Here is a 13,579-nt window from a genome sequence, read left to right on the forward strand (position 1 = left end):
TCGAGCACATCTACATTGTCACAGGAAAGCAACATCCATCATCAAGGACCCCCACCATCCACCCTATGCTCTCTTTTCACTGCTGTCATCAGGAAGGAGGCACAGGAGCCTTAGGATCCACCCCACCAGGTTCAGAAACAGTTATTACCCCTCAACCTTCAGGATCTTGAACAGAGGAGATAACGTCACTCAACTCAACTGTTCCCACAACCCATGGAACACACATCAAAGTTGCTGGTGAACGCAGCAGGCCAAGCAGCATCTATAGGAAGAGGCGCAGTCGACCTTTCAGGCCGAGACCCTTCGTCAGGACCACAACCCATGGACCCACTTTCAAGGACTCTTCATCTCATATTCTCGATATTTATTACTTACTTTTTTTTTTGTTTCTTTGTATTTACTATGCATGCCCACAAGAAAATGAACCTCAGGTGACATATGTACTTTGATAATTAATCTAGTATAAATTTACTTTGAACTTCGAAGCACAATACATGGAAGATAACCCCCTGGTTAAATTCCCTCTCATAATCTGGATGTTTAACCATTCCTAGATTACGATTAACACACACAAAAGGCTGGAGGAACTCAGCAGGCCAGGCAGCATCTATGGAAAAGAGTACAGACAACGTTTCGGGCTGAGACCCTTCAGCAGAACATGCTCTCCCAGATTACTTTTATTTTTTTTTGAGGTATTTTAAATTGCCTCAAGGGGCTGCTTCCCACATATCTGCTGTTGTTTTCAGCTCACAAATCCCATTGCTGGAATTGGAAGTAGAAAGTTTTTGAATAGAAGCTGTTGTTTCTATGTGTAGAGTACCTTTAAGAACTTAATCTGTATCTCATAGTATGACTAATGCAGTGTTGTGCTCAGACATTAGATTTTAAGATTTGCTTTTGTCTATTTGTTTATATGAGCAGCAAGATAAAGGAACCCACAAACACCACCGATTTTAATAGAAATTAAAACAAGTGTCAAATTTAAAACACCTTACTAAACAGCAGTTTTGAAAGAAAACCAATCTGTTGAGCCAAGGAATGTGGAACAATGCTGTAGCATTCCTGTGTTGAAAATCTGGTCAGGAGGGAAGATAGGCTTTAAAAAGATCATTTCCATCAAATCAAGTTTGCTACAGCTTGTGGCATCAATTGAACCTTATCCAAACATACTGGATTCTACACAGTAAACACTGTGTAAAATACATCTCAAGATCACTTTATTGCCAGTCTATGGAAAATACTAGAATTAATTGTGGTTCAGTGCCAAGCATAATACACAGGACAACACAACAGCAACCAACAATTTACAAGACAATAGTGTTAACGAACGTGAGCAATTAACAATTAACAGAATGGTTATGTGCGCAAATGTCAATAATCAAACTTAAGTAAATATATACATACAAACAGAGTAAATAATTAACAGAACAAAGGACTGAGAAAAAGGACATCAAAATCAGTTTGTAATCTACAGATATTCAACCTTGATTACAATCAACCAATAAAGGCCATCGTATCTGTGAAAAGAGATCATTCTTGCCAGAGAAAAGTTAGTATTTTGTCCTGTATTTATCATTCAGCCACACCTGGCAACAACCTGAACTAAGTGAGATAACACCCAAGTTTAGAGTAATACACAACATTTTACTCCCCCTGAACACATGGTAGTCTGATGCTGATTTCAGCCTCACAGTTTCTAATAGCCAGAAGCACACATTTAACAGCAACCAAAAATGAGTAAATTCGCACACGTCAGATTTCAGTTACCATTGACAAAAGGTGTGAAATGAATGGGCAGGCATTGGTAGCAGAATTAGTTGGGTTCAAAAATGAAACCCCTAAATAAAACTACAAAACAGTGCTCTGGATTAAGGACTGAATCATCTCTCCTTTATGTTGTACTAAACTTGACAAAGTAAACTGTCTCCTTTCCCTGGAGGACAAAATGACTCCTCTCATTCCTATATAATGCCAATGCAACACTATCTCTGTGCTGAAAGGGGTTAGTGGTCTTCTCTGGAGGATTGTGTACCTGCATTTAAATTATCAACAGTGCAGTTCATTTATTTTGTATCCACCATTTACTGTAAGAGCTTTAAAGGAGTCAATCAACATTTTTGTACCCCTATATAATGTATATATTTATCCTGTATGTATTTATCTTTGAATTAACTCCCACCTTATGGCCATTCCTGCCCAAATAGATTTTAATTGCTACCCTGGCTGACATGTGAACTTTAGTTTGTTTTACTTTAAGTTAATTCATATGTAGGAGTTAGCCCTGAGTGCTCTGGGAATTCTTTCAGTGCAATACTCCGATCACAGTTCACTCGGGAAACCATCTCACTGCCAAATACAAACACAGCCCTTTCTCGTTTAACACTGCCCAATTACTCAGAAATTCGCAACTGATCTTAACTCTTGGTGCACTTCATCTGATGTAAAGAAAGCATCAAAACAATATACTGCAAAGTCTTTAAAACATATTTTTAAAAAGTCTTCCCGACAATAAACATCATCATTCATTAAATCAACAAGTGATGCATTTTACTCACATGACTGTAATAGATGTGCAGTTTATATACAGTGAGATAATACAAGTGAGAACTAAACAATACTTAAAAAAGCATGACCTGCTGAGTTCCTCTTCCCATTTTGCACGTGTAATTTTTAATTTTGTCCCTTCCACTAAAGGCTAATATAACATTATAAATATCAATACTGTGCATTGTCAAAAAAACAACAAATACCCGGCAAAATGAACAACTTTTCTCACTGTATCTCTTTCATCTGAGATTGTTAATAATGGCAAACTCATTTAGTTTTAATTTCAAATTTACTTTCACTTGTCTTTATTATATTATTATTCCACATACCTTTATGCTCAAATGGTTATCAGTCCTAATCTTTGACGCTGATGATCTGTGAGTCATGTTAAACAGGTTCAGCACCTAAAGCCAAACAACATAAAATCCACAGCATGCTCGTTTGCAGTATCCTTCTCATTTCCATTTGTAAAAATCTCCTGTCATTTTCCAAGTTTCTCTTTTTTTAAAGCAGTGTTTTTCACCCATCAGAACATAAATAGCCTTTACTAAAGAAAACAACAACTGATCCTCAAGGACTGCTGTTGAACTGTGCTGAGACGAAACTTTTAAGACTGAGAGTTTGGTGAACCAACCCCAGCACTCCTGGGCTCTCTCATTATGCATACTGATGTAACTTCCTCCCCTTATTCTCAAAATTTTTGAACACTCAATGCAACCTTGCCCAGCAGGAAGCTGAATCCCATCCCTGACACACAAGAACTATAGCCTACTGCAGCCAGACAAGAGGAGATGTTTGCAGGAAAACCTGGCTGCATTCCATCTTAAACTTAAAACAAACATTCAATAACTGCAGTCACAACAGCCTTTAATATTGTAAAACCTCACAAGCCTCTTCAGAGGATTTTATTTGACAGAATTAGACATCAAATGGCATAAAAAGATAACAGGACAAATTATCAAAACTGATCACAGACAGAGGTTTCAAGAAGCTTTTCAAGAGCTGGAAAAGTTCAGAGGAAATTCCAAAACTTGGGGCCAAAAAGCTGAAAGTACAGCCATTAAAGTGGAGCAATGGAAGTGAAGGGTATGCCAGTGACCAGAAATGCAAGAGCAGACTGCAGATGACTGTAGGGAGAGAACTGCCATGTAGAGATCTGAACCCAGCAATGTTTTATCATCGAGATGATCTCTGGCTGGGAATCTACATAGGTCAGAAAGAACCCTGGCAAGGGGTAGACATGGCTTGGTGTGAATTTGGCTGCAGGCAGCAGAGTTCTGAATAAACTTAAATTCATGAATTTGTGAAAGAAACAGAAAACACCAGAATTATCAAGATGGTGAGTGCTGGTTTCAACAGCCATTTAAGCTGAGGATGATGTTCCATTGCCAAATATAGGCAGAGTTACTGACATAGCAGATGTCAGTAATCCATTTCAATTAGCATGCCAAGAATTAACTCCACTTCATACAGACACTAGGAAAAGAGGTGGAGTCACAGTCCAGAGAAACACTTGCGTGGTGACTGGATATTTAGTCATCTGGCCATGAATTGCCATGGTTTGGAAACTGTGGAGGTGTCAATCTACCCAATCTGTAGATCGGGTAAGAAAGCATAGAGTTTAACAGGCCAGCACTGAAGGCTGAAGAATGGAGACACAAGATTCGGCATGAGATAGAAGAGGTCCCTAAGCTACAATAGTTGAGCAGAAAATTGGGTTATGTCTATCAGTTTGCCATTGGTTGATGTCTTATTTGACACCTGTCATGGCAAACCACAGTTTACATCCAACAGATCTTTAAGGGCAGTTAGTTGCAAATGTTCTACTAACTGATGAGGAGAGGAAGTAAATTGAACAACAAACTGCAGTAGGAAGACACAGACGCAAAGAATGCAAAGATGATATTTGCTGCAGCTTCATACATCACCAAGGCATAAAATTTCAGTATAAGGACAGTAGTGCACAGGTTGATTCCACAGATGAAGTACATTTGCATGATGGACCAAAATTAACAATAACTATCTTTGTGCAATAATAGAGCCACATCCTCAGAGCATATCAGGGTATTCCACAAAAGTAAAAATAAATTAATTGTAGTTACACTTGTCTTTGGCAAGTACAACACACAACAAATTCCCAAAAACAAATGTTGTAAATGACAAGGTTCTAAGTTTTTCAAGTTATTGATTAACATATAAATATTGGCCAGTTCAATAAAACTATTGTATTCCACAACTTCTCCATTTTTACTGTTAAGCATCTGGACATCACTGGCAAGGACAGTATGAATTGTATATCTCTAATTGCCTTTGAGAAGGTGGTGGTGATCTTTCTTTCTGGACCACTGCAGACTTTCTAGTGAAGGTAGTCCATGAAGTTGTTGGACAGGGAGTTCCAGGATTTAGACCCAACAGCAAAGATATATTTTCAGCTCAGGATGGTACATGACCGGGAAGGGAATCTGCATTTGGTGATGTTGCCATGTGACAGTATGCTTGTTCTTCTCAGTGGAAGAAGTCACGGATTTGGGAGGTGCTGTTTGGAAGAGCCTTTGCAGGTGAATGCGGTGCATTTTGTGGGTGGTGGAGTCATAGAGTAAAACAGCATAAAAACAGGCCCTTTGGCCATTTGTTCAGTGCCAAACTGCTATTCGGCCTAGTCCCATCCACTCGCACCCATCCATGTACTTCTCAAACTTCTTTTCAATGTTGCAATTGGATCTGCATCCACCACTCCTGCAGGGAGCTTGTTCCACACCCACACCAACCTCTGAGTGAAGAGGTTCTCCTTCGGGATCCCCTTAAATATTTCACCTTTAACCTATGACCTTTAGTTCTAGCTTTACCCAACCTCACTTGAAAAAGCCTGCTCTCATTAACCTTATCTATACCTGACATAGTTTAGTTTACCTCTATCAAATCTCCAGTCATTTTCCTATGCTCCTGGGAATAAAGTCCTAACCTATTCAACATTTCCTAATAATTCAAGTCTTCAAATCCTAGAAGCCAACCTTGTAATTATTCTCTGTACTCTTTCAATCTTATTTATATCTTTCCTACAGGTAGGTGACCAGAACTGAACACAACACTCCAAATTTGACCCTACCAGCATCATATACAACTTTAGCGTAACATCCCAGATCCTGTACTTAGTACTCTGATTTATGAAGGCCTATGTGATAAAACTCTGTTCATGACCCTATCTATCCATGATGCCACTTACAAGGAATTATGGATCTGTATTCCCAGCACCCCTTTGTTGCTCCACACTCCTCAGTGCCCTACAGTTGACTGTTTATGTCCTACCCTGGTTTACCCTCTCACAGTGCAACACCTCATACTTGTCAGCATGAAATTTCGTCTGCCATTTTCCAGCCCATTTTTCCAGTTGGTCCAAATCACACTGCAAGCTTTGATAGCCTTCCTCACTGTCCACTACACCTCCAATCTTGGTGTCATCTGCAAATCTGCAGTTTATCATTATCATATATCATTCAGATCATTAATATAGATGACCAACGACACTGGACATAGCACTGATCCCTGCGGCATACCACTAATCACAGGCCTCTAGTCAGAGACACAAACATCTACTACTACTCTGTGGTTTCTCCTGCTAAGTCAATGTTGAAACTTATGTATGACTTCATCCTGAATGACAAGCTACTGAACCTCCTGGACCAACCTCTTCATGCTGGCCTTTGTCAAAGGCCTTGCTAAAGTCCACATAGACAATGTACACTTCATTTCCTTTATCAATTATCCTAGTAACCTGAACAAAAAGTTCTGGTAGCCTTCTCCTCCCAGTAGTTGTTCAATTCTCCACCACTATTCATAATAAGAAATAGTAGGACTTCAGTAAAGCACTTGAGAAGGTCCCTTATGATAAGCTGATCCAAAATGTTAATATGCATGAGATCCATGATGAGTTGGTAGCTTGAGTTCAGAACTGGCTTGCCCATAGAAGACAGTAGGAAATGGTAGGTGTTATTCTGTCTAGGAGTCTATGACCAGATGTGATCTACAGGAATCAGTCCGAGGACCTCTGTTGTTTGTGATAGATACAAATAACTTTGATGAAAACATAGATGGGTAAATTGGTAAGGGTGCCAATGTAACAAAGGTTGGTGGAGATGTAGACAGTATAGAGGGTTACCAATAATTGAGCAGATTTTTATCAGTTAAAGGTATGTTCAGAGAATGGGCAGTTAGAGCTTGACTCAAACAAGTGTGAGATGTTGAACTTTGGGAGGTCAAAAATAGAGAATTATGCTTCAGTTGGACCATTGCTGAGGCATAACTGGAACATGAATGTTTGTTCTCCTTATATAAAGGAGAATATTAAATCAGTTCAGAGGTATAATGGGCCTAACTGTACAAGACGTCCTATGAGGAAAGTTTTGATAGGCTGTGAATATATCCACTGGAGCTTTGAAGTAAGGCAGGTGACTTGATTGGCATATATAAGATCCTAAAGATCATGACAAACGTTTCCTCTTTTGAGAGAACATTAAACAAGGGGCTAATGTTTAATAGCAAGGGACCACTTGTTTAAGGCAGAGACAAGATGATTTTCCCCCCTGAAATTGTCATGACTCGTTGGGACTCTCTTCCTCAGAGGTTGGTGGAAGTAACATCTTTGAATACTTCAAGGCAGAGTTAGATAGATGCTTGATAAGGAAGCAGGTGAAAGCTTACCATGGAGAGACAGAAATATAAATCAGCTTTGATCTACGCCTGCTCCCAATTCATGTTTGTATGTATGACCTTTTGGCTCAAGAACAAATTAGTTTCACACTAATCCATTGCTGTACTCATCCTCATAATGAAATTGGCCAAACAGTGGCTATGTCTTTGAAATGACAGACCTGTTTCATTAGAAAGGTACCATTATGACATAGGGAGAATTTAGTTCTGTCCCGCATTTTTCTCATGCTTCCAATATTCATTGATAGATTTGTTTATCAATGAATACAAGCAGAGGAACATTGTCCTCAGAAACTAAAACAAAGTAGTTCGAAAACATGAACAGACAGTCTGACCTTTTAAAAACAACATTCATAAGAAACCTTGGATTAATGTGGATTCATGTAACACAAATAAATGTAGCCTTCAGGTTTAATTCGCACCAATTTATTTACACACTTTATCACAGTTTAGTCTTTAGTCACCTTTGTACAGACACTTCTGTACCTAGCGTCACGTTACATACATACAACCAATCTATGTATATAAGCTATCTTATGCATTTACATTTATTGTGTTTTTAATTATTGTGTTCTTTATCTTACTGTGATTGTTTTTGTGCTGCATCAGATTCAGAGTAACAATATTTCATTTTCCCTTGCACTGGTATACTGGAAATAACATTGAACAATTTTGAGGATGAAACGAGAAACAATTGAATCTGTACTGGTGGAGAGATTGAAGCAGGTGCACACAAAACACGCCAGTCAGACAAACACATCATTGCTCTAGTGAGCCAGTGACCTGACAGCAGAGGTAGTGAGAGGACTCCCACACCATACCAACCACTCCTCCCAGCTGCTACCACCATCTTAACCCTTGGCAACTTTCATTGGCTCCACATTCCACAAGCCCACCCCACCAGCATCTACCACAGCTCTCATCCCACAACATGCATAAACATTAAAGCTTCATCCCTGATTATTTTGCTTCCTTGCACCTCCCTATTGTCAAGAAGCCTCAGACTCCTTCTGACCACTGACTAGGTGCATTCTACCCATCAATGACAGAGCTACCATAGTGATTCCCTCAGTCTTGGCTCCTCTTTATCAAACACCTTGCGGAAGCAATCTCCAAAATGAATACTTTTAACCTGGCCCTGCAGAAGTCAGGAAATGTCCGCTCTGCTGACATTTGTATCTCTTTTCTCTCATGGTTCCTTTGTAAAGATCTGAAGAGACCTGGGCCCTTGTCAATGTTGACATTCAGCTACAGGGAATCAGTGCCTAAGAAAGAATTAGGGTGAAAGGGTAAAAACTAGTAATGGAATGAAGAAAGTTAAAACAAAAGGAACCTAAACAAAAAAAAATGAAGATTTAATGAAAAGTGAATAAATGTCTGGTTTTTCTTCTGCAATCTCATAGATTATTTGTGAGCCAAGGAACACCGAAGAGTGGGTGAAAAATATTTGTATAAAGGTAATGTTGCTTTAATGGAAAATACAAAGGTCCTGCTGTTTCTCTCTGTTCATCATAAACAGTTCCTGCAATTTATTCTAAATATTCAAGATTCTTTATAACCAAAACAAGACGGATCCCACCGTGCATGTCATGAAGTACAGTGAACTCCTCCACTCAAATCCTGCCATCGTACACATAAACTGAGTCTTTTATCAGGTTGTTTGTGAACACATTCTGCATTTCACAGATCTAGCTGCAGTGCTAATCTTTCTATTCTCACAAAGTGCATGAAAAAGCTCCACCCCTGCACAGAAAAACAACACCAAGGTTAAGTCTCATAGCTTCATGTCTCAAGTGTGGAATTAGTTTAGATTCTGCTACATTCAGTTGAAGTAAAGGGCACAGGACTGTTTTGTAGCTTCAAGTTCATCCTCAAACGAACTTGCCACCCAAGATACACCCAGCCTTGGTAAACAACTCATGACGTAACAACCTAATTGTTTACAACTGATCTCAGATTTGGGCTTCCAGGACACGAATGACAAAATACAATAAAGATAAGAATAATCAGATCTACCCCTAATTCAGTTCAACCAACCATCCCCTAAATATCAGGTACTATGGCTTTCTTAGGAGAGTTGTCTCACAAACTAGTCAGGGAACAGTTAGATGCAGATACACTTAATGAAGGGCACCTTCTCCATCTCCTCCTTTACTAACCCAGGTTCTGCCCTGTGCCAAGACACCAGAAAAGTAACTAGTCATCAGAGTGATCCTCGCCTATGACCAACCCTAAGCTGTTGCTGTTGCTTTTGGAGGCTAATCATCTTATAGACTATCACTGTACAAGTTCCTCAGGACAATGTTCTTGGTCCAACCATGTACAAACATTTTAATTATAAGTTTTCTCCCATTATAGTATCACAAGCAGGGATTATCAGGCACACAAATGTCCTATCAATCCTTCCACCTTCTCTAAAACTTAAAAATTACTTCTTAAATTTCTCTTTCCTGATTCTGACAAAGACTCCTCACTCTGAATCAGTGGCTCTGTTCTTCTTGCTGCAGATTCTGCCTAACCCGTTGACAGTGTCCAGCGTTTTCTGTTTCTGTTTCCTCAGACAGTGAACCAGTCAATGCCTGAATGCAAGGAGACCTGACCAACCTTTAGGTATTTGCTGATAATGCAAATAACATTCATACCACGCAAGTAACAAGTAATGACCAGCTTGTAGAATGAAAGAATCAAACTATTTCTCCATTCCATTCTACTCATTGTTGTCAAACTGCCCAGCATCCAAATCCTGGGGTTATCACAAATTAATGATAAATTTAGAGGGACCAGCATCTACTGATACAGCGATAAGACGATGTCAGAAGTTTTAGTATTCTACAGTGACCAACTCAGCTCCCGGCTCTCTGACTCTTTTCCCCAGCCACCAAAGCACAAGTCAGGATGCTGATTAAATAATCTCCACCTGTCTACATGAGCGCAACTTCAACAATATTCAAAATCCTTCACACCATCCAGGAAAAAAAACATATAACAGACTAACATCGCGTCCACAAAACTAAACATCCCCCACCATCATTTATAGACTTCCAAGGCTTATTTTACTGCTATCCTAAACCATCAGGCTCTCAAGTGTAAGGTGCAGGCATGATAAAATGCCTCATCTCCAAGTCTCAAAATCCTAACTTGGAAACAAAACGAAAGGTTAATTGATATCTCTCAAACTTGCATTAAACATTCCTTTCCAAAAAAGAATGTCAAAAGTTGCCCTAATTACCATATCTGTTCAAAATACTTTGCAACTAATGTGCCAGGAATCCCACTGCAATCTTCCCAGCCTTAGATGCAGCTCCGTAGTTTCTTTCAAATACAATGACCTGTGTTCACAGGTCACTTAACATGTCGGAATTCAGAATGCTCATTAGATAGAGACTAGCCTGCAAGAATGAAGAAATAACTTTGTGGGTGGTGAGGTAAAATAAAGAAAAGTAACATCCCTCAGACACAATGGATAAATCTGTACTATTGCTATGGACACAGTAATGTGTGTGCATGTAAAATTTCACAAACTTTGAAATTAATATGTTTACTCCTATTTATTCACTGCATTTGCATGCTTGTGGTCCTGAAGTCACATTTGAATCCAGATTGTACATTCCAGTGAGGGCTAACAACACAGAAACTTCCATTGCTACACATTATAGGGTACTGTAAATCATTCCTGCCTGTTATGGCTTTCTGCTCATGCAGCAATAGCCTCCACCAACAAATCTCTTCAAATGCTTCCTTTTAGGTAATGATGCTGATTGCTTCTGTCATAGTACTGCCCAAGTCTGGCTCACAACTGGAGAAGTTTACCACATTAAGTAGTAGTAGTAGTAGTCATACTTCATTGATCCCGGGGAAAATTGGTTTTCGTTACAGTTGCACCATAAATAATAAATAATAATAAAACCATAAATAGTTAAATAGTAATATGTAAATTATGCCAGGAAATAAGTCCAGGACCAGCCTATTGGCTCAGGATGTCTGACCCTCCAAGGGAGGAGTTGTAAAGTTTGATGGCCACAGGCAGGAATGACTTCCTATGACGCTCTGTGCTGCATCTCGGTGGAATGAGTCTCTGGCTGAATGTACTCCTGTGCCCACCCCAATACATTATGTAGTGGATGGGAGACACTGACCAAGATGGCATGCAACTTGGACAGCATCCTCCTTTCAGACACCACCATCAGAGAGTCCTGTTCCATCCCTACAACATCACTGGCCTTACGAATGAGTTTGATGATTCTGTTGGTGTCTGCTACCCTCAACTTGTAGTGATCTACAAGTGTCACAAAGTTGATGGAATAAAGTCATGATTTCTTTCACAAGTAGCATTCAGTTTCTCTAAGGTTTAGATGAACGAAAAGAAAATTTTACACTTCCATTCTGCCTTTTATAACTACAGGATATTGCAAAACAAGTTATTTACTGCAATAATGTGGGACAGACAGTAAACATCTTGATCACTTCAAGGCCCAGTCTAAAAATAGCACTTTCAACGATGTAGAACATAACAACAGAATACAGGCCCTTCAGTCTGCCGACCTTTTAATCCACTCTAAAATCAATCCTACAATCCTTCCTTCCTGCATAGCCCTCCATTTTTTTCGATCTGCCATGTACCTTTCTAAGAGTTTCTTAATTACCCCTAACGTATCTGACTCTATCACCACCAGCCCTGGCAGAAGGTGTTCCACAGACTCACTACACTGTAAAAAACTTATCTCTGACATCCCCCTCTATTTTCCTCCAATCACCTTAAAATTATGCCCACTCATAGTAGCTATTTCCATAGTGCACAAAAGTGTCTGGCTATCTACTTGATCTATGCCTCTTATCATCTTGCACACCTTTATCAAAACATCTCTCAACCTCCTTCACTCCAGAGAGAAAAGCCCTAGCTCGTTCAAACTGTCTTCACAAGACATGCTCTCAAAGCCAGGCAGCATCTTGGTAAATCACTTCTGCACCCTCTCTAAAGCTTCTACAGCCTTCCTATAATGAGCACTCCTTCAATATTACACCAAACCATCAAGCCCTGAATTATGTCCTCAATGCTCTCCTCCAATCTTACTTCCATCCCAATTGAGAAGAAGATCCTCAATATATTTGTATTTGGGTCAGAATGGAAATGGTAAAAAATATGTTGAGGATATTTATCTCAATCGACACATGCTGCTGGGGTGGGGGGAGCATTTAAAATAGAGTTACAGGGGGATGGGGACCATAGCAGTAGAGCAGAGAGTGGAATGGTTATGGAGAAAGATGTTGTTAAGCTTACGTACAAAGTCAGGAATTAAACAGCTGAAGATAACGGGATTAATGTTCCGAGCTGTATAAATTTCAATGCAAGGTCTATTGTATGGACAACAGATGAACTTAGAGCATGGATCAGCATGGGGAATTATAACATTGTAGCCATTATTGAGACTTGACTGCAGGTTTATGATCTCCCCCGCCGTCGCCTGTCAGTCCGCGGCCTCCCCCGCTGTCGCCTGTCAGTCCGCGGCCTCCCCCGCCGTCGCCTGACAGTCCGCGGCCTCCCCCCGCTGTTGCGTGACAGTCCCCGGCCTCCTCTACTGCTGCGATGAGGCCACACTCATGTTGGAGAAGCAACACCTTATTTCATCTGGGCAGCCTCCAACCTGATGGTATGAATATCGATTTCTTGAACTTCCAGTAAAGAAACCACCTCTCACCCCTTCACCATTCCCCACTCCCATTTCCATCTCTCACCTTATCTCCTTACCTGCCCATCACCTCCCTCTGGTGCTCCTCCCCTTTCCCTTTTTTCCATGGCCTTCTGTCCTCTCCTATCAGATTTCCGCTTCTCCAGCCGTTTATCTCTTTCCCCAATTGACGTCCCAGCTCTTCACTTCACCCTTTCTCCTCTCCCGGTTTCACCTATCACATCTTGTACTTCTTCCTCCCATCTCCCCACCTTCTTACTCTACTTTTTGTCTTTTTTCTCCAGTCCTGACGAAGGATTTTGCCCTGAAACATCAACTGTTTATTCTTTTCCATAGATGCTGGCTGGCCAGCTGAGATCCTCCATCATTTTTTGTGTGTTGTTTTGGATTTCCAGCATCTGCAGATTTTCTCTTGTTGGTAATTCTATTACACGGTATAAGAAAGGCTCTAGGAGTGAGCCAGGAAATTATAGACCAGTGATCCTGACATCAGTAGTGGGATCTTCATTGGAAGGTACAGTATTCTAAGGAACCATATATATAAGTATTTAGATACACAGGGACTGATTAGGGATAGTCAACTTGGCTTTGTCCATGATAGGTTGTGTCTAAGCAATCTTATAAAGTTTTTCAAGGAA

General features: G+C 40.1%; 1 protein-coding gene across 9 annotated transcripts in view; it reads right to left on the reverse strand.

Annotated features, from left to right (window-relative positions):
• The window catches only part of zgc:158766 (uncharacterized protein LOC100009641 homolog), a 357,736-nt gene that overhangs the window by 158,678 nt on the left and 185,479 nt on the right, over positions 1–13,579 (reverse strand). For 5 of the 9 annotated variants that reach the window (XM_063069723.1, XM_063069719.1, XM_063069721.1 and 2 more), the window contains exon 1: positions 2,877–3,181. The exons of 3 other annotated variants lie outside the window; for them this stretch is intronic. In XM_063069723.1, coding sequence (XP_062925793.1) covers positions 2,877–2,933 — 57 coding nt within the window. In that variant the 5' untranslated portion in view covers positions 2,934–3,181. Of the gene's footprint in view, positions 1–2,876; positions 3,182–13,579 lie in introns of those variants that run through there. One more of the 9 variants, XM_063069727.1, reaches the window with a different exon arrangement.

This window comes from Mobula hypostoma, chromosome 17 (assembly GCF_963921235.1).
Source record: "Mobula hypostoma chromosome 17, sMobHyp1.1, whole genome shotgun sequence".
Taxonomy (NCBI): Eukaryota; Metazoa; Chordata; class Chondrichthyes; order Myliobatiformes; family Myliobatidae; genus Mobula; species Mobula hypostoma.